At 39.1% G+C, this 26750-nt stretch overlaps 1 protein-coding gene across 1 annotated transcript in view; it reads right to left on the minus strand.

The window, feature by feature from the left end:
* Nucleotides 1-26750, minus strand: part of LOC122159336 (probable acyl-CoA dehydrogenase 6) — a 79517-nt gene that overhangs the window by 18635 nt on the left and 34132 nt on the right. The window contains exons 3-5 of the mRNA XM_042816826.1: nucleotides 15313-15442; nucleotides 7706-7812; nucleotides 2427-2594 (exon numbers count right to left, since the gene is read on the minus strand). Of these exons, the coding sequence (XP_042672760.1) occupies nucleotides 2427-2594; nucleotides 7706-7812; nucleotides 15313-15442 (405 nt within the window). The remainder of the gene's footprint in view (nucleotides 1-2426; nucleotides 2595-7705; nucleotides 7813-15312; nucleotides 15443-26750) is intronic.

The following is a 26750-nucleotide window of genomic DNA, read 5'->3' on the forward strand; positions in this document are numbered from 1 at the left end:
TTTAGTCTGTCTTAACAGAAAGTAGTCATTCTCTCCTGCCAACATTTAGTGCTGTTACGAATAGAAAGAGACATTTTAAATTGCAATTTGAGAAACATGCTCTTTCCCCCTTTCCTGGATGTTCTCTTCTTTATTATCCTCTGTGCAATCTACTAAGTGCTATCTCATGACCCACAGGAGAAACCAGTGCACAACTACATCCCAGATGAGGGCTGCTAGCCATTTGTCTACATACCTAACACGGACAATTTATACTTTGGTAGAGTCTCTTTTCCATCACATGAAAAAGAGTTCATACTTGCTAGTATGAGGAGTATTTACCTGCCTAATGCAAGTACCTATTGTGAATCCATACCAGTTACCCAAATTCCCTTTATGAGAGGTTTTCAGCAATGTTTGTCAAATTTAGGCCATGATTTTCTTCAACGCACAACAGACACTGCACAAACCTACAACTAGAAGTTAACCCCATTTTGTATCTCCTGTAACTTCCAGTTGTTGAAGCTAATGATTCATTTCAGATTTTTTTTTCCTTACATCATGGTATGTATGAAACAACTATGTTTTTTATGAAAAACACGGGACTCTTATCTCCTACCAACAGCAAGGACGGAACAAGTTACTTCTGTGCCTTGAACCTTGCCTTTCCCCTGCCACACATCCTGGTGACTGCAGCAGTTAGTCAGACATAATACGCTTGTCCTCCACTGTGGTCACTCTTGAGTGTTGTCATACATATGTCTACAGAAGCATGATAGTGCATCTTTCTGATGTCATCCAGACACTTCCTGTACAGTCTTGGTCTGTTGCCCTCTAAAGATAATGATCTTTGGCAGATACACATCCTTAGGATGTATCAAAGCAGCTGGAGCTTCCTCCTCACATCTGTGTCAACTGGCAGCCTTGTTCATACTTTTCCTCTTCGTATCCCACCCAGATTTCATTTCTGATGATTTCTATATCTCTGAACATTACTTTCAGCTGACTTCCAATTTTTCTCCTCAAAATCTGTTTACCCAAGGTAAAGCAACTCTGTGTATAGGTAGTGCATCTAAAAAAAAAACCTCATAAAGCTACAATAACTCACATCTTTCTGGAATAAGTAAAGTACCTGAAAACCAAGACAATTTCTGAATATTTGATCCACCTGTAACAGTATGTTGGTATTGAATTCAGAGAAGCAGTATCACGTATGTACTCTGACTCTTTCATGAAAAATCATGAGGACTTTATGCAGATGGCTGATAAGTAAGGTCATCTGGAAATTCAGGGAGATTCTGGCTGCGAGTTACCACATTCATTGATCACTTATTGATAAGGCAAAAAGTCAACAAGTGAATCAGCTCAGATCAACCTCCCGTTCACATTCCAAGCCAGCTTTGCATGAAAAGTGGTTTAGAAAGTCACAACCCACTAGCTTCGTCCTAAAGCAATTTGCTTACTCTGACTTACTCCATATTTAAATTCACTTATAAGAAGTTTTCTTAAGATGTCCCACCACTGTCTTTTGTAACACTGGAGACCTAGAATTTCATTCTCAGTCTGAACCCAGAAATCAACACATGGATATTTGCTTCACTGCCATTGTGCTTTTTCTACACATTAAAAGCTGATAATGATACATTTCACAATAAAATACTGCAAATTGAATGAACAAAAATGCCACACATTCGAATGTTTTCTTACCACCATCATCATACCTGCAATGCCAGTTTAAAGATTTGAACTTCCTAAAAATCACCAGGACTTTTTTTAAAACAGAGAGAATTTGTTTAATTCAATGAAAGTTTTGTTCTGGATTCTTTAGGAATGTGTAGGAACAAAAATTATTTGAAACCTTTGAAAGGTAATAACTGCTCAAAATTAAATTTCAATGGATAGAAAATTGAAAATACGTTATTTTGAGGACTGTTTCTCCAAGGACTGCATCTCCAAGTCTTTTCTGAACAGAAAACCAAGATAAAAGTTCTGTGGATGTTGTTATTCTCAAAAAAAAAAAAAAAAAAAAAAAAAAATTGGCTCTATTTTTAATGATTTCTTTAAAGCATTAATTTTCTCCTTGGCAGTAACTTAATCTATCCATTCTCAGAAAATGTTATGAAATACTCCCCTGCTAATGCATCTGAAAAGCTTTTCTAGATTTATTTTGGTCAAAAAGAATTTTCCACATAATTTGGTTTGGGAGTCCCAAGCTGAAGTCTGCAAAATATTCAATTTCCTTCTCATTTGTTCACTCTCTTCCTTTTCTGTGGGAGCACGAGTACAAATGCATTTCAGAGTTGTCTTTGTATGACAATGAAACACTTAATTTAAAAGAGCATTAATGGGTGTTGTCTCTTATCTGAAACACCTTTCCTTCCTGTAACATGCACAAACAAAAGCACCAATAAAATCAGCTCAGAAGGAAAAGATTTGCATGTCATTACCAGGTAGATTCATCGGCAGACATATGAGAGATTTATTTCGATGAGGATGCCCTTCACTTGTATTTGCCAGCAGGCACATCCAGTCTGCTTGGCACCCAGATGTAGTCCACATTTTACCACCATTTATGACATATTCATCACCTTTTCTCACGGCTGTTGTCTTGATACCTATTCAAAGCAAAGGAAATGAAGAGTTAATCTTGTGAAAGAAGAATAAGCTGGTTTCTGTGTGACTGGCCAAGTGATTCTCTTGCTCTCAGACAACCAATATTCACTCCTGACTTCACTGCCATCTAGGTTGCAAAAGGCAGGCCCACGTGGATGAGTCTCCTTGAAGGTGTCCCAGGGAAAGCAGACCACTTCTCTCACCCTCTGTTAGTTGGAATCTTCATCCCAGGGGATAAAAGCAGAAAGCTTTCCATAACTAAATTCAGTTACAGAAAACTCAGGCCAGAAATATTTTAGGCTGGGATGATCTATTACACGTCTGTCACTGTGTACATTAGTCACTGAGAAGGCCATTAATTTCAGAGTCCCAACTTAAACAAACATAAGCTCCAATATCTGTGTATGCCTAAGGATATATACACACACACGCACTTCCTGTGTGTTCTAGGTCAGAATGGCGTAATAAATTCAAAGTTAGTAGGTCTTTAAAAGGTGAAGTTGAAACGTTAAGACCGTCTGTACAACAAGGAGTTCTAAACACCTGCTACCCCATTTTCATGTAGAAAAAACATCATTTTCACTTATGAGCACTCACATCACTGCAAGCAGCCCCAAATGCAACAGCAAGAGTGAATCATTAGTTACTGGTTAAGCTCCAGCAGAATTTCCAAAGAGCTATCTTCCCTGAACTCAAATTTCTTCCACTGAAACCCCAACCGAAGAATGCTCTGCAACAGATATCCAGCTGCAAGTTGCTGATTGTAAAAAAAAAGAACCCAAGTACTTTCCTAATAGCACTTGTATTATGAGACGATAAAGTGCATAAGAAGCTATATAGTGAGGTAGGCAGTAAATGTGGAGTGTAAGAGTCAGGCAAAAAGCATAATGAGCAGCCACATTTAAGTCAATTGGTGACTTGGATGCACACCCACCCTGATCTGCACGTGAACCTTCTTCCCAAATGTCCTAACCTCAAAACAAATTGATAACAGGCACCTACTCTTCATTTACAGGATCAAACTAATGACTACCTGGAGCTATAGTCTGCATGACTGAAAAGATTTGTTAATGTAAAAATAGGGAAAAAAAAGCAGCTGAAAATTGTGTAATGACGTAAGACAAGGAACTTGTGAATATAGCTGTGGATAAATAAACTAGCTGAAGTTTAACATTGAACAGCAAGAGATAGTACTACTGTGGATAAAAACAGCAGCAATCTATGCCAAATCTGTCCAAAGGACATATCGTAGATTGTGAATAATAACGAAGGCCAACAAACTGAAGGAATCCACTGATCACAGTAATATGTGGACAGACATTTGACAATCATACAAGGAGACTGAACAACATGTGAAGGATGCAAAAGAGCTGTGACGAGACATGGTACAAGTAGCGTAAAAAGGATGGGAAAATACACAGTGATTTACATCACACAACCCTTTGTTATGGAACAACTACTAAGAAGATTAGATTGAAGTTGCCTGGAAGGTCTGCAAAGGAACACTGAGCACTATAACGCTATCACAGATAATAACAGTATTTGCAAGACTAACTTTCCAAATACAGATTAAAAAAGAAATGCCTGACTAATAGGAACATACAAGTAGTCTCAAGTGTGACAGCCAACAGTTTGTCTCAAGTACTTGAAAAGTGACTGTTTAAAATCAGCTTATGAAGAATGTAGATTTTCATTACAATATTATCAAGCCAATAAGTAGATTTAACACTTAATCTACAGCACAATTTGAAAACCTGCTTAACAATTTACTAGAGTTAAGAGGATCTGAGAGATATGGCTGTAAGATCCTTTGGCATTTTTCACTGTAATTATTCTCCCCAATAAAGCATGGCTACAGGAAAAGGCTACTTCAGTCACTAAGTTTTGGCATGTCTACATCACTGACCCTATGGTGTTTATATTTCAACAGCCTATAGAATCATAGAATCATCAAGGTTGGAAAAGACCTACCAGATCATCCAATCCAATTGCCCACCTACCACCAATAGCTCCCACTAAACCATGTCCCTCAGTACAACATTTAAACATGTGGAAAAGCTTGTGCCAAATAAATAACCAGGGCAATTTATTTCACCATTCAAATCACAGCAAGAGACTTAAGCTTTCTTTTCCAGGGTGCTCTTGACTCAAGTCAAGGCAAGGTTGTCTTCAACTCTGAAAGTCAATCTTATGATCACAGATAATCATTCATGTAATAAATTAAGAGCACATATGTAGAATTTTCGTCATCAGTACAGGAAAAAGTTTTTTTTTTTTTTTTTTTTTTTTTTTTTTTAAGTAGAAAAAAAAATCAGGACTGAAGTGGAAATGAGGGTAAGGAACTTGGCAGTATGAAATAAATAAGGTTGCATTAATAAAGTGTGACATGCAGGGAGGATACTATGGAGCTTCTCTTTGGACATCAGTCTTTGATTGAAACTGATTGCATGTTTCCAGTGATGACCTTTAGAAGAAGAGCAGGCATACATCTGTGAACTGTATTGGTGAGACAAACCTGGGAGACATCACTAACAGATAACTCAGGTGTTACCCAGAAAAAAAAAGGATGATTCTGAGTTTTCCAAATTCAACATGGCAAGTAGGTGCAATTAATAAGAATTACTGCTGTTATCTTCCAATATTTCAGTGGAAAATTAGTAAAGATAATGATCACCACAGTTAACACAAATCACAAGCCAAAAAATTACTAGTGGTACTCATGACTAAGTGACCCATTTAGTTACCCTTTAAGAACACCATAGGGTAGTTTCCAGATTTATTTCAAGGATAAAATCTTTAATGGCAGGTGAAAAAATATCACTTGTCATCCTGCAGTCTTTTTAACTGTGACACTGACAACCTGGTTTCATAGGATAAGCCTAAGTATACTTGAAATATTTCTTTAATTTCATTAATCAAACTGTACCAATTTAAATCATAAGCAACACGCAACTGAAAAAGTATTTGTTTTTTGTTGTCTGGAAGACTACATCCAGAAATTACAACCATATTTGGAAAGTCTTGATAATCAGGTAATTTAACTACAGAAGCATTAGCTAAAATAAGTGATGTGTTTCCTACAAGAGAGAAATATAAATTTCAAACTATTTTACAAAAAACAAGCCTACAAATTTATGGATTTTTCTTATTAACAATGTCAATTAGCTAGAAGGGAAAATGGCTCTGGATCATGCAAGGAGATTCATAGCCCCTTCATTTAACTTTCTCCATGTAATGCTGTAACACAATAGAAAACACAGCAATGACACCATAGTAGCAAAGTCCCAGGTTGCAGCAAGGAAGAACATGCTCAAATGTGACAGTCACGGACACAGAAACAAAGAAATTTATTTACCTTCAGAAGGCCCCAGGTACGCAGGGATCTCCAACAAGATACCCTTGCTTCCACTGCCAACTCTTAAATGAGATCTGGGAAGGGGAGGATCCTGGCTGCACCCCTTCCTGTCACTCAGAAGCATTGCTTGCACCTGAGCTCCCCTGGCCCCTTCCCACCAATCACTGGTTCAAGCCCTGACTTAGCATTTCTTAGCATTTCTGCTAAGAAATTAACTCCCTTTGGAAAAGGCACTTGTTGCACCTCTTTGCTGTAATACTTAACAATCAGTTTTCTGTCTTGAAAAAACAGTGTGATCTGGAATGAGCAGATGGTCATAGGCATTGGTTTTGCTGACCAAAAACTTCTGTTAAATTTGTTGATTTTTGTAGAAGTAGTAATCTCTATAATTTGTAAGAGCACAGTATGTTCAACTTAGCCATTCAAAATAGCAAGTTGTACACAGTGGTTTCTTGTCATTCTCTTTTCCTTTAAGCACACATTCCACAATCAGGTGAGACATCACCTAGTATAAAATCTGCTGTAATTTAATTATCTACTGTCTCAGGCACTTCAGAATGGTAGGTTGACTTGTTGATGTTTTAAACATATTCTTGTACTCAAACAAGAAAAACAGTTTCATGCAAAGTAACTAAATCACAAAGCTCGTACATTTGATACGGCAAATTCTTCATTATTCCTGAATAACTACCCATTCAGAGACAGAAATGACTGGACGGGGTGAGGTAAGAATGAGGTAGAGGAACTTATTGCAAAAGTGTGATGCCATCAGTTTCAGAAGGGACTAGCTCTGCAATCTGTCCACATTCAGTGGGGAGGTCTGTATTAAGGAAGTGCAAGCCTTGTCCATTTGAACAGGGCAAAACTGTATCACATACTCCTGTAGGTTTGCACAACTAATGGTGACAGTGCAACTGGAGTACACCAATCGGGAGCTTGGACAGAACAGGCCAGACAGCAGAAGGACAAAAACACTAGAGAAATCCAGGGTCAGCCTAACAGCTGAATATTAACCTGTTCTGCTCAGCCTACATCTATTTATTCACTGACAAACACATTCAATTTATTTGCTTTTGAATGAATCAGATGTTTGTGGGGATGCCAACACAAAAAGACATGGAGCTGTTGGAGAGGGTCCAGAGGAGGGCCACAAAGATGATCAGAGGGCTGGAGCACCTCTCCTACGAGGACAAACTGAGAGTTAGGGTTCATCAGCCTAGAGAATAGAAGGCTTCAGGGGAACCTTGTAACAGCCTCCCAGTACCTGAAGGGGGACCATAGGAAAGCTGGGGAAGGACTTTTTATAAGGGCATGCAGCAACAGAACAAGGGGAAATGGCTTTAAACTGGAAGAGGGTAGATTCAGACTAGATATGAGGAAGAAATTCTTTACTGTGAGGGTGGTGAGACACTGGATCAGCTTGCCCAGTAAGGTGGTGGATGCCCCCTCCCTAGAAGCATTCAGGGCCAGACTGGATGGGACTTTGAGCAACCTGGTCTAGAGGGAGGTGTCCCTGCCTATAGCAGGGGGTTGGAATTAGATGATCTTAAACGTCCCTTCCAACCCAAACCATTTTAGAGTTCTTTGATTCTATGTATTACTGCTCCTAGAATATTACTTTTTACTTTTTTCACTATTCCAAACTTTCTTTTGTATTTCTTATAAATGCTGACAATAAGAGCAGGCATCAGTGAAGCCAGATTCCTTCCCCTGAAATACCAAGTGGTCTGAAATTGGTAGTTTGCTAGGTTAACTTACTTGCAACATCTGATCCAGCTCCAGGTTCACTGATTCCCAAACATGCCACAAGATCTCCAGATATAGTTGGTGTGAGGAACTGTTTTTTCAACTCATCAGAACCAAATCTGCAATATAATAAAAAGTCAGGATATTAAAAGCTTTTCGAGGTAAACTTTATTTACAGGCTACTCACAAATTTTCTTTTACTCAGTGATCAATTTGTCTGTGACTAGGTAAAATCTATCCTGAAGTCAAAGAGAGAAGGGACTTTGTGCAAAGCTATGAATCAATCTTCACTGGAAGTGCAGCCACAACCATTTTAAACAAGGCTTATACAAACATTTTACTTCGAAGGAAATTTGTGGTTCTAATGCTCCAAATCTTATCTTTATGATTGCTGCATTGAGAGCTATCAAACACAAAGAAATGTTGGCTCCTCTCTCTGCATACCTTCTGGTTTCTGTACCATCTCTTTGCTAGGTTTTAGTAGTGACTAAAAAGTTATGCTTCTTGTCAAAACAGTGACCAAGACAGCAGCTAAATCTGCCAGCTGATGAAAAAGAAACAATATGTGCATGTGATAAAACCTTTCCCCTCAGGAACCTAATCTTAGCTTCCTAGGAATCTCACAAAATACCTAAACTCAGTGCTCTGGGCTACCAGCTGCCTGCCCTGTACACCAACACGAGGAGGACCAAACCTCTTTTTGTGACACCACAAGCTTTAGTAGAGCAGGGTTGCTACTTCTTCAACAAGATGGTAGAAGAACCAAAGGCACACCTGGGGACAGAAGGGAGCTGCTGAGTCCCAGTCCCTGGGAGAAATGAAGAAGCACTCTTGGACGGAGAGGAGGAAAAACAAGGATGAACAGTCTGCAGAAAGACAGTTGTGTTGCATCCAGCAGTGAAGCAATGCCTGTCTCTCCTTTGTCCTTTCCCCTTCAAAAGGCAGAAAGGCTGCTGAGGGTCAGCCAGCTCTCCCCAGAAATGTCCACCTTCCCCTGTAAGATGTCGGCAAAGGAGCTTGAGGGCTCTTGTGTAACAGTGCCTTTTTTATTAAGGCTCCGAGAAACAGTGACTCCTTCTCCTTCACTGAAAGAGATTTTTTTTTTTTCCTAAATTTAGCTGCTTTTACCCATTCAAAATGTGGTTTCATGGTTGATTTTTTTCTTAACCAACTTTCAAGTTTGGCCTTGGAGCCTGAATGGTTAGCTCACACTCTTGTTCTTAAACCTCTCCTGTCCCAAAAACAGAAGTCCTTGAATTGTGAGACCTCTCCTCTGTGAGCAGAAATCCGTAACAGACAGGAAATATATGTTTTACAATTAGTGATAATGTGCCCTCCTAGCTAAGAGGCTTCTCAGGTCAGTGTTTCAACTGATCTTTGGCTTGCCAGCTGCCTAAGCAGGCTGCAGCTAGCTGGGCTCTTCTACAGTACTGGCACCATACTTCCAAGGCTGACCCCTTCTCTCTGCTTTCTGCCACAAAGCAGTCAGAGGCCACAAGAAGCCAGGGACCAGAGTGGGAGTTGGCAGACACTCTCCCTTTGTGCACGCAAGGAGCTCAGCTCCTAGTGCTGTCCTGGCCCATAACAATCACAGTTGCAGTCCCAAATAAATACAAGAAGTAAGCTTGCAGTGTTCAATCCCCTGGTCTGTCATACAGTGCAGTTGTTTTTTCCATAGAACATGATTGTGTGTGGCCAACTGAGAGCACTCTTTAAACAAAACAAAACCAAACGAAAAACAACATAAAAATTTAGATTATAAGATGAACTGGCAGGACTGTCTATTAGGGTGTTCTGGCAATACTTACTGATGCTTAAAACTTTGCCAACCTTTAGTTATTTGAATAGAGGATTTCCATGGCAAGAACTTTCCTCAGAAAGAAAATGTTTGGGATTTGACAGATTTGTTTGCTTGTTTTAAATTCCAGAAAAAAAGTTCAGCTCTTCCCAAAAATGAGGCTGGAGAAGTTATTTTGTAATTAAAAAAGTAGTCTGCCAATGTTACCTTCTGAAGATCATGCTCTGCAGGAAGGATGTGCAGCCCAGCAAATGGCCAGCTATTGTGTTAGAAGTATATTGCTTTTGTTAAATTCTACCCACCTTAAATACATCCTGGAAAGGTATCAGGTTTGCATAAATGCAGTGTTCACTTCTTTCCAGTTTAACAGCTCCAGCATGAGAAAACTATGCAACGAGACTTGCTCTGACTCAAGATAGACCAGATTATGTCTGCTTTCTGGGCTGAGATCATACCCTCAAGCATAGGGTCACACATCATTAACTATGAAGCTTTAACATCCATCTCAAAGTCATTTTTATGCAGGTGTGCTCCTTACTGATGTTGGATAATCCAGAAGTTCCACATGTGAAATTCTAATACATTAGAACTACATGAAAATAGTCCACACTTTGTTAGTAATATTAGTTGAATGTCATGAATATAGACACAAAAATGACAGTGATAAACAACCTCATAAATGGTGGGTAAAAGGTGAAAGAATTATGATGAAATACAGATGTTAGAATGTATTCTTGATCCACCCAGTTTTGTTTCAGTGCTCTGCAAATTAGAAAATGGAAGCCAGTTTTGTTAATCTCAAATATATAAAAAATGCTGTTTCTGACAGGTTTGATTGCTATATTGAATGAAAATATATCTATTGCACATCACTGTTCTGACTTAATTGGGTCGATAATCACCTTGTTAGAGCTGCAGATCTCATTCACTTTTGTTTCTTATTCTTCCTAGAAAAAAATGCTAAGCTGAATTGAATTAATTAATTAAGCATAGGAGGTTTTGAGTAGAACTAACATTGTTTGATTCATGATTAAGTGCAAACTGAAATTTTGAATATGAGCAACTTGCAGGCAGCTCTAGCACAGCTCTCAGCATTTGATCAACTGAAGCTTTCTTGCTGGAGCTTAAACATTTGAGAAATATAGCCTACTCCAAATTCTCACATGGGCCTCTGGACCTCTTGAAAGAGAATATAATACTCCCCCTGAATACAAGAGATTTTCTAACCAGTCATTTCAAGAACAGTTGTGAGAGACAACATTGATCCTGATGCACATTCACATATTCAATAGGGCTGAAGGTAGGCATTAATGGTGCAGCAACTTCAAAAGAATTATTCAACATCAAAGCAAAATAAAGCAAAAAAAGCTTTCAGGTGATCTATGCATTATTCTATATTATGTCAAAGATGACACAGGAATTCACTCGTGGACTTTCCAGGAATAGAAAGATTTCCTTCACCCAAAGAAGGTCACTCTGACCATTGATCACTTAATAGCAACAGGTGAATTTCTTCCAGTTCCCTCTCTATTCTGTTCCCATACTCAAACTACTAAGAATACGTTTGCCACATGCCATGCTTTTGCATGATTTCTGTGTATCCTGCACAGGCATCCTACCATTAAGTCTAGTCCCAGCTCAGCAGTATTCCTTGGGTCCTCAATGTACACGGAAAGAAGCAAGAGAAGATGAAAGGCAATAAATTTTCCTTACAGGCAGGGAAAGAAATGCATGGGGAACAGCATCAAGCTCCCTCAAGCAGTGGGAAAGCCTCCTTAGGATCAGGAATTTGGCTTTCAAAGGCTTTAAAAGGATCCATACTGCAATCAGCTTTCTTTCTGTAAGTCCTTATTTCAGTTGAGATAAGAAGACATGCAAGTTTAAAAACACCCACGTTTAGAAAATTTATTTACTTATCATAAAAGGCAGCATAAGGAAAAAAGAAGAAAAATATACTCTGGCTCCCAGTTTTTATCAAGCTTTTAAGCTTGAATTATTTGAAGACTATATGAAATAAATTGCTCAGCTTGAGCTGCAGAGACATTCTGAAAAGAAAACAGATGGGAAACCCAGGAGCCCCTTCTGACTATTCCAAGGGTTCTGGTAAAGAATGACTACGTCAATCTTCTATTCATTTAGGAATGCACTGAACTACTTATTTAGTTTTGCACTGAAGTGCGGGCATTGTGAAAGAGGAGTCAAAGTAAAGATTACCTTCTTCAGAGAATGCAGTTTTTAGCATCGCTGGTGTCCTGCTGCTCCCCCCCACCTGACAGGCTGCAGAATGGCCAGCTGTCACCATAGCCTGCAGCACTCTCAGAGAGAAGGACAGCAGTGTGACTGCTTTCAGAGAAGATAGTTAGGAAGCAGCTGCTTGGCTTCACACTGCCCCAGGGTACCCATATTACTGTGGTCGTGGAAGCTCTTCCACCACGTCTGCACCCAGATGTGGACAACCTCTAACTTTCCACAGGAGTTACCAGCACAGGCTGCTCTACCCAGTGTGGGCACACTGCTTCTGGTCTGTGCCAGCTCCAGGCCTGGGAGGAATTGGCTTACAGCTCCTGCACCCAGAAGGGCACAAAGGAGACTTGGAAAAACAGGACAATGAGCACTGGTGGTAGAAATATTTTAGATCTCCTCAGAAGTCAGGCTTCTCAGATAACTTTTCTGTTTCTCCTCACTTAATCTGCAGCAGTCTCTGTGATGGCTCAGGACAAGCCCAGCATGCAAATAAATTCAGTGCCAAATGACACGGACAACACAGGGTTGCTGAAGGAGCACAAAACCGAGTTTCTCCTACGCTGAGCTTGCGGGCAAGCCACCCAGCTGTCAGATCACCTCTTCCCATTTTCACCATTTCCCCAGATGATTCAGCAGATAATCCAGCATTCCAGAACCGCTATTCTTACTGTCGGCTGTAACTTATTTCCCTTACAGCAAACAGGAACAGAGACAGTAACATCTTCGTGCTTTTGACACTAATTCTCAGCCACTTTTCAGCACAGAGAAAGAATCTGCAATGCGTAAGTCAATGAAATAGAAAAGCAGTCTTCCCACTGAAAAATCCTCACTATCCTTACTGTCTTCCCATAAAGTTTAGTGTCTGTTGATGAGATAAAAGAGCTTTATGCTGATGTGGTTATGGATGTGTCACATTATAGGTTTTTTTACAAGCCAAGGAAACAGCATTTCATTCACTGCTTCAGCTGAAAGCTGCTTCCTCCGCTCTGCTTGTAAGCATGAAAGCAAGAGAGGCACTTTATCCAGAATGAATTTGAAAGATCTGACAGAGAGTTATGTTCAGAACCAGACACATCACAGGCCAGGTCACTGTTGACAGAACATTATGTATTTTGTTCTCAAATTTAGAAGTGCTACTGCTTCACTTGGAGGAATCTGAAAATAACAGAACAGTCAGTCTGGGCTTTCAGTAAAGCACAACTATTTTCTTCAGTAATTGTCTGCACGATAGAAGTGCACATAATTCAAAATCTGCAGGGTTGCTTCCAAGTACGATCATGCATATAGTCTTCTGAAGGTTGTCAGTAAAAAAAAACAACAAAGAAGTGAAAGGTGGAAAGAGCATGAACAGGCAAGCAGATATGAGTAACATTTTCAAAACCTGCTTAATGAAACCCAAATTTGGGAAAGTCAACAAATGACTTTCAGTCTTCTTTTAAATTACTTTTCAGGGTATGATGAGCCAACATGAGCCAGCAGTGCACTCTGGCAGCTCGAAAGGCAAATGGGATCCTGGGCTCCATCAGGAGAGGGGTGGTCAGCAGGGACAGGGAGGTGATTGTCCCTCTCTGCTCGGCTCTTGTGAGGCCCCATCTGGAGTACTGTGTCCAGGTGTGGAGCCCTCAGTACAAGACATTGAGATTTTGGAAAGGGTCCAGAGGAGGGCGACTAAGATGATCAGGGGGCTGGAGCACCTCCCCTATGAGGACAGGCTGAGGGAGTTGGGCTTGTTCAGCCTGGAGAAGAGAAGGCTGCGGGGTGACCTCATTGCAGCCTATCAATACCTGAAGGGAATCTACACCCACGAGGGGAGTAAACTCTTCAAAAGGGCTGACAACAGCAGGACTAGGGGAAATGGATCGAAGTTGAAGGAGGGAAGATTTAGGTTGGATGTTAGGGGGAAGTTCTATACAAGGAGAGTGGTTAGGCCCTGGAACGGGCTGCCCAGGGAGGTTGTGGATGCCCCGTCCTTGGATGTGTTTAAGGCCAGGTTGGACGGGGTCCTGGGCAACCTGATCTGAATGTGTGTGTTTGGTGGCCCTGCTAGGCAGGGGGGTTGGAACTACATGATCCTTGAGGTCCCTTCCAACCCGGGTGATTCTGTGATTCTGTGATTCTGTATGATGTTTGATTTCTGTATTAGCTTACTTTGTGCATCATCGATGCATCATCTATAACAAAACTTAGCTAAAAAATTCAAATTCAAAAATTCCAAATTCACTTTCTGCAAACATCTTCTTTAGGATCTGACACAAATGTATGTAGTTTCATTGCTGTACCAGAACAGAGCAACATAAAGCCAAAAAAACTGCAGTGGCAGAAAATTCTATCTTCTTTTACCTGCTGATTTTCCTAAAACTTCGAGAATAAAAGGCTATCAAGGAGGCAAGATCTTTTAAAATATCAGTGGTTTAGTGTTGTATTTTTTTTCCTCCACTGGACTATAAATAAGTCTGTTGCAACAGACATAATGACCTCCACACTTTCAGCAAGATTTTGGTGCATTACACAAAGGAGAACAAAATTTCTAAGAAGATATTCTATGGTTAAGATCTCCAAAGTCACACATAGCTAGTAGAAGAATAGATGGACGGACGGATGGATGGATGGATGGATGACTGGGAAGAGAGTCCAAATTCCAGTTGGATTTAGAAATATTTTCTCTAATAGAATGAACAAACAAAACCAACAACTTCTGTGCAAGTACTCTCTTGTATATCTGTTTAGTAATGAAAAAAATCTGGCTTCATAATCATTATTTGAAGTTAATTCCCACCACCACCACCTTCCAGAGCTTTTAGATGAACTCATATCCCAGGGGCAAACTGCTGGAGCAGTTTGTCAGTGTCACTTCCCTCTAGTTTTGCAGACTGTTGTTTTGAGGCAGAATGTCTGTGAAGGTCAAGATGGAGAAGCAGACAACTGCTTCTTACTGAGGGAAGGAAAAAAAAAGAGTGTAGGAGCTTGAGTGAAATAAAGTGATAAAAGATGAACACTGACATGAGCTCATGAAAAAAAGTATGATGAGTAATTGACTTGAATGGGAGTGTTCAGGCAGCATAGTATGTGCTAACATTTTAGCAGGATTTACACCAATCCTGATAATTATTTCCAAAAAGTCAGAGCTGGCAAGGAACACCTTGAAATACTGGAAAAAAGCAAATAAATGTTAAAACACAATTAGACTCATTCTAATAATTACTACTAAATGTGACGTTAGTATGACTGCACTGGGATATCTAGGTAAGAAAAAAAAGCGTTAACATGGATTCTGGAATCCTGACTGATTCTAGCACCAAGGTTCTGTGTTTGGAAACAGATAACTTACTATTAAACAAGGCCTACCTTTATTATATAATACTCTAATATTAAAAATGTGCGTTCTCTCCCCTAAATTAACCTGTGTGAAAGACAGGTAGAAAGAAAGTCCATTTCTGAATCCTTACTAATGAGCAACTACAACATAATCTGGGCAGTAATGTTTCCTCCTACTCTAAAACATGTGGTAGGATGTTTTTTTAAGCTTAAACACACAACAGTTTGAGCTTTAGGTTAAACTAAACATTTTGAAAATTACCTTGTTAGCGCAGGAGTGGCCATACTAGCTTGAACCCCAATAGCCATAGGGATACCTCCACACCGGATACTTCCTAGCTCCTCTGCCACTGCAATGCTATAGGAGAAGTCCAAGCCCATTCCACCATATTCTGGGGGGGGGAAAAATAAAATCTATCACACTGATGTTATATATTCCATGGAAAAAAAACCATCTGTCACAGTGATGTTCCACATAGGCATAAATGACAAGAAAAAAAATACTGCTACTGCAAAAACTTGCCAACTGCAATTTACTGCTAACTTCTAAGTATTTGATTTTATCAGACTTCATTTCAGAAAAGTGATGTCACAGTTTTCTTTATAAACCCTGAACTTAAAATTCTGTATCAGGTCACCTCTGGATATGTTACATATCATCATTACTTTTACTGGAAAGGGCAGAAAACAGTAATTGCTGCTGAAAATGACATCAATAGGAAAAATCACTTTTTCTAATGAAGAAATTTCCACAAAGATGTGCTTATATTATATTTGCTCTCATCCCCCATTGCACTCCAGTGGAACCATCTTTCTCCCACTGAGCAACCAAGTTAGCAGAAAGCAAGACCATGTGCAGATGTTGTCCACATGTGAAGTTGCCTCTGTAGCTCAAAACTCAATGTTAAACAGAAGCACAACACCAAACCGGCATACTTCATATCCTGGCACCTGGTCATTGCTGTCATTAAAGCATTTTTCATTAATACAAGGTTGATGGCCCAGGGCCCAGGGTGTTCTTCCTCCCTGCATTCCATTCTGCAAATTCAATTAAAGAGGATATTATTCTTCATCTCCTTCCCCGGCCCAGCACTGATAAGCCCCCACACAGAGTAACAGAACAGTTCTATGCTTCTATGATGGATGAAGTAATTTCTATCTGCACTAAATAGCTTTTATTCCAGAGGAAATACTGAGTGAAAGAGCTGACTGTTGGACGTCATTAGTTGACTGAGTAGTTCTGGTTGCATAGTTTTCCTCCTTTTTAATCTTTTTTACTCATTTGAAGGCCAGATAAGAAAACGTCAAATAAACAGATATACAATTTCCCTCCCCAGTGCTATCTGAACTCACTTCTCTTCTGATCTTAGACATTTTCAAAAAACACCATTAAATAAAATTAAAAACATCACAGTGCACACAAACAGTACTTTGCATGCTATCATCTATTTCCTAAACTCACAGAGAGTGCCTTTGTGTATCCTTTTCTACAGAGAGAGGGAAAATGGTAAGTGGAAAAGACTAAATGTGAAGTTTAATTTTCAGTCTGAATAGTCTGGATTATCAGCATTACATAATAGTTACCTTTCAAAATTTTTATCTGAAAATAAAGCAAGTTTCTTAAAAACATAGGCAAAATTTAAATTCCTACTAGGAGCTTCTGCAGTACAGTGAGAAGACAGTAACATGGGAACACCTTTAGCATGGTAGATAATCCAATACAATTCCTTCTTATAACTACAGGAGAACTTTTAACTATTTAGTACTCAGTATGGGGAAGCAAGGGGTTGGCTGGAAAACTTCCTGTTACAGAAGTACTTTCTTGATAAGGAAACATTCAGCAAACAGGAAAAGCACAGGAGTTGCAGTTGTGTTTGGCACTACACAAACACTTTCCACTTGATTTTGTTTTGTTTTTAATTTTCTAAAATAGTTCATTACTTTATTGCCAAACCACAGTTGTTACTGATTTTGTCTTTTGTTTCACCTAGAAAGCATTTATATTCCTTTCTGCAACGTGCTTTCAGAAATCAAACCCTTTGTTCCATGATTAACACAGAGAAAGTTCACTAAAGGGATGTTACATACACAGCAAACCCCAAAAAGAACTGTTTTATGCAAATGTGCACCTTACACACATCCCTTCTTTGTACATTAACTCATAATATATTACCACATAGCAGACTTACAATGTCCTCATTTAAGAGTAGGTATTAAATAGCACATTTCAAAAATAAAATGCTGCAAAAGAACAGTTCTCAAAGTGGTGATATTCGATGAATTTCCTTCTTGACAGAAGAAACAGCACAAAGACTTAGAAGCTGAGAATCTGAGGGGGAAGCCCTAATAAAGAATACAGAATGGCTTGGGTTGGAAGGGACCAAAATGATCATCCAGTTCCAAACCACAAACCATGGGCAGAGCTGCCACCCACTAGATGATGACGCTCCAAAGACTTTTATTGTTGAAATGGATAATATAGGAGACAACCAGAGAAGAAGACAGGCACATAGGTTGAAGGTAACACCTAAGTGTATCAATTCTGCTCCAGAAAGCAAGGACAAAAGCAACTCATGGAGAAATGTACATGCTTGATTATAGGGAGCAGTTCTTTTGAAGGTGTCTTGGGAGGAAGGTAGACATCCTCACCAACCAAGGGGCACCACCACACATCCACACCACACTCACCATCGCTGAGGTAGCCCATGGCAGCCCACAGCTTCCTTCAGAACAAGCACTCACCTCGCACCAAACAGAACAGCTAGATCTCATTTCCACCTTGTGAAGAGATAATAGTGAACGTTGTACAAAGTAAATGCTTAATTCTGAAAACAGAATTTTTACTGTTGGTGGGCAGGAGGGTTATATTCATCAGTTCCATATACAAAATGATACTTTCTACAGTTATCTACCCAGTGCTGCAATGCTACTAGGTTGATCAAATTTTCATTCAGAAAAGCAAATATTGTGCCCAATATCATTTTTGGTGAAAAATCCATGATTAAAGCAATCAAACCAATTCCAGCTTTGACTGGTTTTACTATATGTAAATATGACCCTACTTTCTAGGGTAAATATTTCATTTAAATTGAGCTGATTGACGTTGAGAGAACTGTTTGACTATATTTCCATTTTTAATTTGCAAGAAATATTGAAATACCGAAGTGAAGCAAAATCAGGCAGAAAGTCTAATGCACCAACATATATATAATTCAAAACAGGTAGAAAAAGGCAACTCTGCTATATTCAAATTGTTGCTATTTTGCTGACAATAGCACAACTTCCAGCTGTTAAACAGATTCATACGCTATCTTGTCCATTGTTCGACTTCAGGTACTTACACAAGGAAATGGAATTATAAAACTCAAACTAAGCACATGTGAACATGCACATAAACAGAAGTTCTACACTGCAGTCCATGGGAGGGACCTGCGCTGGAACTGAGGAGACATGTAGGAGGGTAGGAGTGGTAGATGGGTTGCTATGGACTGACTGCAGCCCCCACATCCACTGGCCTTGTGCTATTTAGAGCTGGGGGAGGAGATACAGGAGCTGGCAAAGGAGTGAAGTTTGAACTTTGGAAAAGAATGTGATGTTTTGTCTGTTTTGTCTATTTTTTTTTTTTTCCCTTCGCTATACAAATCTATTTTATTTGTCAATTAATTAAATTTATTTTTCCTAATCCAAAGCTGCTTCAACAATGATGGTAACTGGTGAGCAATCTCTCTGCCTTTATGTCAACAATGTGCTACACTGGTAAATGCAGTAGACATTTTTCTCATCATGTCAAAATAGGAAAATCTATACAAAAAACAGTGGAACAGCAACGAAATGCACCACATGGATGTGGGCCTTGCTAGAGGCATGAACATGTTTAAAGAGGGTCTATGACACTGCTTTGGAATGCCTGAGCAATGTATTTTAAACCAGTGGCTCATAGCAGTTGCACCAGTTACCCTCTGAGGACCCTCACAAACCTGTAAGCCAGACTTATTTTCTAAATGGTCATGAACATGTAATACAACTAACTAGCAGTGTACCATCTGCATGTATCTTCAAACTCAAGATATCAGAGCTCTCTAGAAATCACAATGAAAACCTAAACTGTATGTAAACATCATTACAGGGAAGGGAAGGCTAAGCTGCAAAATACTGACAGCATAAAAGAAAGAAGCACAGGGAATAGTAACTGTGTGAAAAGATGCAGCAGACACAAAAGAAAAATGAAAATCCAAGATTGCATGCTGCCCTAAGCACCAACTGATGCATCAGCTCCAACTCAGAGTAACTTGATGCAATCACTGCTCAAAGACCCCTCAGTCTTTTTTGCCTACTTTTAAGATGATTATTTTTCCCCTTCAGAACCAACCTAACACCAACTTCACAAACACCTACTTAAACTCTCCTGCAGTTTCTTTTTTTTTTTTTTTCTTCTTTGAGGTTAAAAAGCACAGATCCCAGTTATTATATCTTTAAATACGTCAGTCCAACTGAATACCACAGCATGAAGAAAATAGGAAACAATCACATGGAAAAATGAAATCAGGAGGTGTATTGGCTGAATATCACATCTCCTGAGCTTTGATGGCAAAGTCCGCAACTTCTGCAGAGTTTTCTCTGCAGAATCACTTTTGCATTGCAAAGTGATGCAACTTCTCATGTGATTTCTATTTAAGCGAGCTCATAAACAAGGCATAGCCTTGGTTTCAAGAATATCAACTCTGCAGCCTCCCTGCTGCTTGCAGCCAGTCCACCAGCATGAGCTGCCAGAGCCCTTCCACACAGTGAGCACACACATTGCTCCAATCTGCTGCATTTGCACCCAGCTTAAATTCATAGAATCATAGAATATCCCAAGTTGGAAAGAATCCAAAAGGATCATCCAGTCCAACTCTTTTCTCCACACAAGACCATCCAAAAATCAGATCAAACATCAGGTTAAGTTTGTAGATCGATAAGTTATGGATTTGAGTTTTATTCCCTTTGCTCTTCTCTAGTTTGAAGGTTGCCTCCCTCCTGTCAAGCAGGCACATGTTACACCAGCATTCTTCAGCAGGGCACGTGCCAACCCAGTCCTCCTCACAGCACCATGAATTCTCCCAGGTCCTAAGGTTTGCCTTCGGATAATCTGTTACCCCACATACAATGTGCTTGCCCTTCCAAGAGAGTAACTGCACAGGTCTCAGCCATCTTCTTTCAAATGTCTACATTCATCCTGAACTGAACATTAATTGATTAATATTAACATTACAAATAATCTCACTCAACAAGAGTAATGCAGGTGCAGCATCTCTATGCACTGCTGGTATGCTACACAGGACTCTTCCTCTTACAAAAAGAAGTATAACACTATCGCATTACTGTGCATTGCAGCACATTTTCCTCCACGAGGATCTGAAGAAGTGTGAAAACATAAATAGATATTTTAAGGAACCTGCAATAAAGTACAGTGAAGTACAGACACACAATATGCTATAAGTGAACAGGTCAAAGCAAACAGGAATCGATTAAACAGCAGATAGTAGACAGAGCCCAAATAACTCCAGTTACAAGCACATACATTTGTGAGGACTTTTTGGATGCTTTCTGAAATGGTGTCAAGATCTGAAAGCAGAAGAAATTGCATGCAGTTTTGTTGCATACCCTCTGACCAAAAAAGTAGGCTAATTATTTCCATTTCTGCAAGGCTGCAGGACACACAGGCAGTATTCAAAGCATCCAGAGCTCATTCTAGGCTCTGTGTTCTATATAAATAATTGAACTGAGAAGCAATATTATGTGAGCCAGGGATTAAACATTTATTAAATTTACTACATATTAACATTTCTATGCCAAGACTCAACATGAAGGCTGACTATTTACTAGCTCAAAATTGCATTTAATGTTCTTTCCTACAAAAGCTTTTATTTGAATTCAAGCTGATAAGTAGCTTTTTGGGAACTCATATTTGTCTGACAAGGAAAATGTTAACCAGTCAGTTCGCAAGGTCACATCCGAAGACATAAATTTTTACTAGATCACATTCCAAAACTTTCAATCTCCACAAGGTATTATAAACTGAAAGGGTGTGTAGAGAAATTTGAGAAATGCTGGCTTTGAAAAAACTCCAGCAGAAAAAGGCTTTAGGAATGTGTGTAGTGAATAAAACAACGAAGTTCAGATATCTTCTGGAGCCAGCAAAGCCAGCAAATGAGGTTTATTTCAGCAGCACAGGATTCAAAACAAAAACCCACCACAGGAGGCTTCCACAGGACTTCGATTAATGCAGGGTGTGCAGGACCAAGTGATATTCCAGTGGCTGATTCCCAAAGTCCATGAGGAGCTGGGCACAGATACCAAACCCTACTATGCCTTCCCAGAACACCTGTCACACAGTAGATCAACACATTCTTAGTATAGTCACAGAGAACTGTGAACTGATGTCCCTCTGTCATTAGGTAAAGCAAAACAACACAAAAGCATCCCTATTTCTGATCACATTTTCAGTTTTCCAGGAAACATCATGAGTATGAACTGTAAAAAAAAACTGTAAAAAGACTGTAAAAAACCAAAAACACACACAAGAAAAATGAACGAATTCTTTATGACATGAAATTCCATTCCCATTTCAGTTCATTTGTTTGCTTGTTTTTCTGAAGTAAAATATAAAAGAAATAATAATTTTAAAAAAAATCTGGGATGAAAATGGAAGATTTTGCACTGTCATTGCAACAGTGCATTTCTTCCTTTTTGCCAACAAAATCAACATTTTGATAAGTGACATTTCCCTACTTGATCTATGCTCAGTAATTTTAATGGAAAAAAATTAATTAAAAACTTTGTCTCAAGGAGTGTGGACAAACACTTTAAGCACTAATCTAGAACTCAAAATACCTGTTCTCATTTCTACCTCTGATGTTGTGTACAGCCTTTCCCCTACAATACTAGCCATGTTATATAGTAAAATAGATCATCCTTCTCCATTTGTAAAAAAGCTAACACAACAGAATTCTAATCTGAACTGCAATCTCCAATGGGAAATATATTATCTCAAATATATTATCTCACTATTTTCTTTTATGTAGCTTGAAATTGGAGGGCATGTCTTATAGGAGATGCTGACCACAGGTGAAAGGACTTCCAGTACAGCTCAAAGCATGCCAGAAATCAAATCCTCCATCTAATACTGTTTTCTTCAAAAGAACTTTCTACTCAAAATATTACGTAATTTCTAGAAACAGTCCATCATCTTTGGTGCTATACTACAAAATAAAAAAAAAAATTCAGATTATCTGTCTATTCTTTTTGAATTGGTTCTTAAGTCAGTGACAATCAGCATTGAAGGCAGTTACAGCCAGGAAAAGCAAGGCATTCCAAGTGGGAATGACAGCACCAGCTGCACAGCAGATAAAGCTGTAGCATGGCTTTTTAATGAAAAGACATGTCAAGCTATTACATACCTAAGAGATAATGTTCCAACTGACACAATGAGGTCTGTAACATATATACCGAATGCTCTGTGACAGAAGGAACTTCTCTGTTCTTTTCTGTAGAAAAATGGGATGAGTTTTTAAAAAAGCCACATCCACAGAAAAGCCTATCTTGTAAAAGTACCTTTTTAGTACATAGTTTAAATGTGATTTTTTACAATGGAAAAAAAACATTGATTTAGCCTGTAGGAAATTTAACTCTGTAGGAAATTGCATCTGCAGTTCTGAATGTTTAAATGCTTGCAGCTAAAGTCAAACCTGTCCTAATTGTGAATACTCTCTGTAAAACTTACACAGCCTTCAGGAACTTGAGCAGGGACGTGCAGCATGCATGCAGCTGCCACTCAGGAGCTCTAAGAACGTCAGAGGCCACCTACTAATTTCAATCTTACTTTTTTTTAAGTAGCTACACAATAAATCTTATCTTAAATTCACATTGTTAAAATATCACACTGGAGTAACAGCAATAAATGTATTCTTCAGGAAAACAGTGCCGTGACTATGTAGTCACATGGTACATTTGCAAAGAAATTAGATTTTATTGCATATGCTGAATAATTCTAGTGAAGCATATTAAATCAAAACACATGTTGCACTGCATATATCTCTACGTATGGGATGATTCTGAAACCAAGCTTTAAAGCATTCACATTCAAAAATAAAAGCAACAAAAAGAGCTTGTAGGTATAGAAGAAATTCTCCAAAACTAGGAAATCATTGGATGAGGTGTTGGAAGACCTGTCTTAGAAGTGCTGCCAAATACCTGAGCAGTTACCTTCATGGCTCCATGATCTCACTGGTAACACACCTTCCTTTCACATCACAGGAGAAGTACCAGTGGGGCTGGAGCCATCACCAGCCTTCCCACATCGCTCTCACACATCTACTGGTAGATGGAAACTGGGGATGATGGAGGAGGGCTTGCTCATGATGGAAAACGCTCTTGTAAAAAGCTACATACTAAAACTACTGGCTTTTAAGTTTGTGTTGTACCATGCACTTCCCACTAGCTCTAGCTCATTGCAAAACAACTTGAAAAACACGACAGGCTTGGCAGCCATCCAGCAGGCAGCAAGGGTTTATGGCACTGTCACGTGTGCAGTCTGTAACTGAGTAAATGAAACATCTGAAACCACAAAGACAGGGTCAACTTGTGGGTATGTAGGTGTAGGAATCTCCAGAAACAGAACCCACAATTATAAAATTAGCACATGAAGGCTTTTTGGCAGGTGTTTGAGAGTTACATCTCTCTTTCCATCTCACAAGCTCTCCACGCCAACATTTTCAAAGGCATTATTTTGGAAACACATCCAACAGCCACAGGAGAGTTTCTGTGCTCTCCCAGCTGCCTCCAGCCAGCTGTGACACCACTGGCTGCTGCAGCCCATGCCCTCACTGGGCACAGCAGGGCAGCAGCAATGGGAGCAGCGCAGGACTGCATCACACAGGTACAGTTCGTTGTCATTGCACAGCTCACCATGCAGCTCCTCCACTAAGGCTGCTGTGCAGCCTTTATTTCTCCATCCCCACGGTCTTCTAGACACTATTTCAGTTTAAAAAGTATTTTCCATCACCTTGTTTTTACTCAAAACTGACAGTGAGCAGAGAAGCAGTGGTTGTGCCTCCTTTCTCTCAGCTACGTAATTATCCTGAATCATGAAGTATAAGAAATTCTACACCCAAACCATTAATTTACACTCAGCTCTCCTTGTACATTCCAAGTGGTTGAGGATAGAACAAAACACTGTTCTTTGAAGGCTGAAAGGCTTTAAAATTATCAGTAAGGTTTGAGATTATGCTATCCTTCACTGAAACAGCAGGATAGTTATAAGAACTTTTCCTCTAATGTGAAGCTGAAATTCTTTCCATTATAAAAAAATAAAATAACAAAAAATTAAAGTATATTTAAATTAAAGTAGGACAATTTTTTTTCTGTCTGAAAAAGATCAGAGTACCTCCTAGGCTACAGTCTGATCACTTCGGATCAGGAGACATAAAACAAAAAAACAGGAACTAAAGCACATTTTCTTATTTCAGAAAATTAAGAAACAAAATAAAATACTGGCTTTTTTAAAGTATTTATTTTTTGCTTAAAGTATGCCAACATGGTAATGCTAACTGTAATAACAAAACTCCAGACTTCCTGTTTTTATTACTACACTGCATACTGGTGAAGAGTCTTTCATTTCTTGTTTGGAAACCTTCTCACGTTCTGACTGTAGCTAATGCTTATTTCTGAATTTTAGAGTAATATTGATAAAGAATAGACTAAATTGAGAATTAATTAATTAAAGCATGAAAAATGCACCAAATACAAGCTTACCTAAAGAGTAGGCTAAAACATCAACCTTATCAATTACACTTTCAAACAAACTGAGGCACTATTTTCAGCATTTTAAGGTTTACATAAAAGAATCAGATCCATTTTCTTATTGTGATGTTTCTTCTTATATGTTAGGAATATTGTCTTAAAGAAAGAAAAAAAACACCAAAGGAAACAAAATAAGAGAAGAAAGAGAGAAAAAGAGAATGAAAGAGAAAGAAAATGAAAGTAAAAAAGAAAGTAAAAGAGGGAAAAGAGGGAGGGAGGGGAGGTGGGAGGGAGAAAGGAAGGAAGGGAGGGAGGGCCCAGCACTGGGTAATGCTGAGTATGGAGCCCTCACCTTGCAAATGCAGGGTGCACCTAACAGCAGATGGTTTATGATGACAAAATTGTGTTTAAACAAAAGGGAGAAAACACCCCTACCTCTCACCCTTGTTTACATGATCATCCACTTTCATTTTTCATCTCCTTGCATAAGCAGAGTGGCCTTTCGCACATCTTTTCAATAGATGGCCAGTGAGGCAATTCTGTGGAAGCTAGCATACCACCAACTTTCTTTTAGAACATCTTAGTACTTAGAAAACAACCTTTAGCGATTACATCATGATCCATAAAGCTGACAAAACGGCATAGAAGTGGATGGCATGGAAGGAGAAGGTAATTCAAAAAAATTACTTCTGTCATTTAAATTACTGTGTAGGTTACGGTCTCTACAGAATGGTAGATGCTGCAAGACTTACAGAGGTGTGATAAGTAAGTCTCTTAATAGAGGAATGACAAGGTTTTGCCACAAACTTGAAAAAGACACAAGATCTAAAAAAAAAAAAAACAACAAACCTGAATCTGGGAAGAAGGTAATTATTTAAGGCAAACAATGGAGGAGTAATTTCAGAGAAGCATATGGGGAAGGAAGGCAGACAGATGGGTGGAGTGATGCTCTCCATCACAGAGAAGTACAAGGAAGGAAGTGTCCTGGCCGTTGTATTTTATTTTTAACCTTAATTAGGAGAATCAAGGAATGGAAGGAAATACGAATCCTCCTGGGCAATATGGTATGTGCTGTAACTGGAGATTCCTCTGGGTAAAGGAAACCTTTAGCATAAATGAACTACTGCCCCTTCTGAAAGCAGAAGTCATCAGGAAAAGAATTTCTTGCTCCTGGCACAGAGGTGATGGTCACTCCATCCTGCTCTCAGCATCAGTGCCGCTGTTCCTGCTCAAACATCATTTAGGTTGGATATTAGGAAAAACTTCTCAGAAAGAGCAGTGAGGCACTGGAATAGACTGCACAGGGACGTGATGGAGTCACCGTCCCTGGAAGTGTTCAAGAACCATGTATATGTGACACTGAGGGACATGGTCAGTGAGCATGGTGGGGATGGGTTGGTGGTTGGACTGGGTGATCTTAATGGTCTTTTCCAACATTAATGATTCTATGATTGTATGATTTACCTCCTGTTACTTCTCCTTCCCACAGCACAGAGTCACAATATCTGCACTGTGCCTGCAAAAGCTAGGAAATATCTGCTACTAAGAAGTCTTGTAGACTGCTACCTGAGCCTCCAAATGAGAGAAAAGCCACTTTTAGGGGTGTTGGTGGTTGTTCCATAAAGTGCACTTTAAGTCTTCTGATCCCATAGACAGTCTAACTTATTGTGGCTGAACGAGCTGTCACAGGGAATGACCATAAGGCTGATCTCTTATCTTTTTTTCTGTTTACACTTGAGATTACTTCTCATTATTCTTGTGATAAATGGCTTCACATCTTCCACTACTTTCAGTAACACCCCAAGAAAGATTTCTTTTAAAATAATATTTTTTAAAAAGTCATGTTTTAAATGTTTTAAAGAAATTCACAAAAGAATTCACTGAATATTTATTCCTGAACTTAAAAATTATTTAAAATAT

The sequence above is a fragment of the Centrocercus urophasianus genome, unplaced genomic scaffold (assembly GCF_019232065.1).
Source record: "Centrocercus urophasianus isolate 14NV4802_14NV808 unplaced genomic scaffold, USGS_Curo_1.0 seq_16, whole genome shotgun sequence".
Taxonomy (NCBI): Eukaryota; Metazoa; Chordata; class Aves; order Galliformes; family Phasianidae; genus Centrocercus; species Centrocercus urophasianus.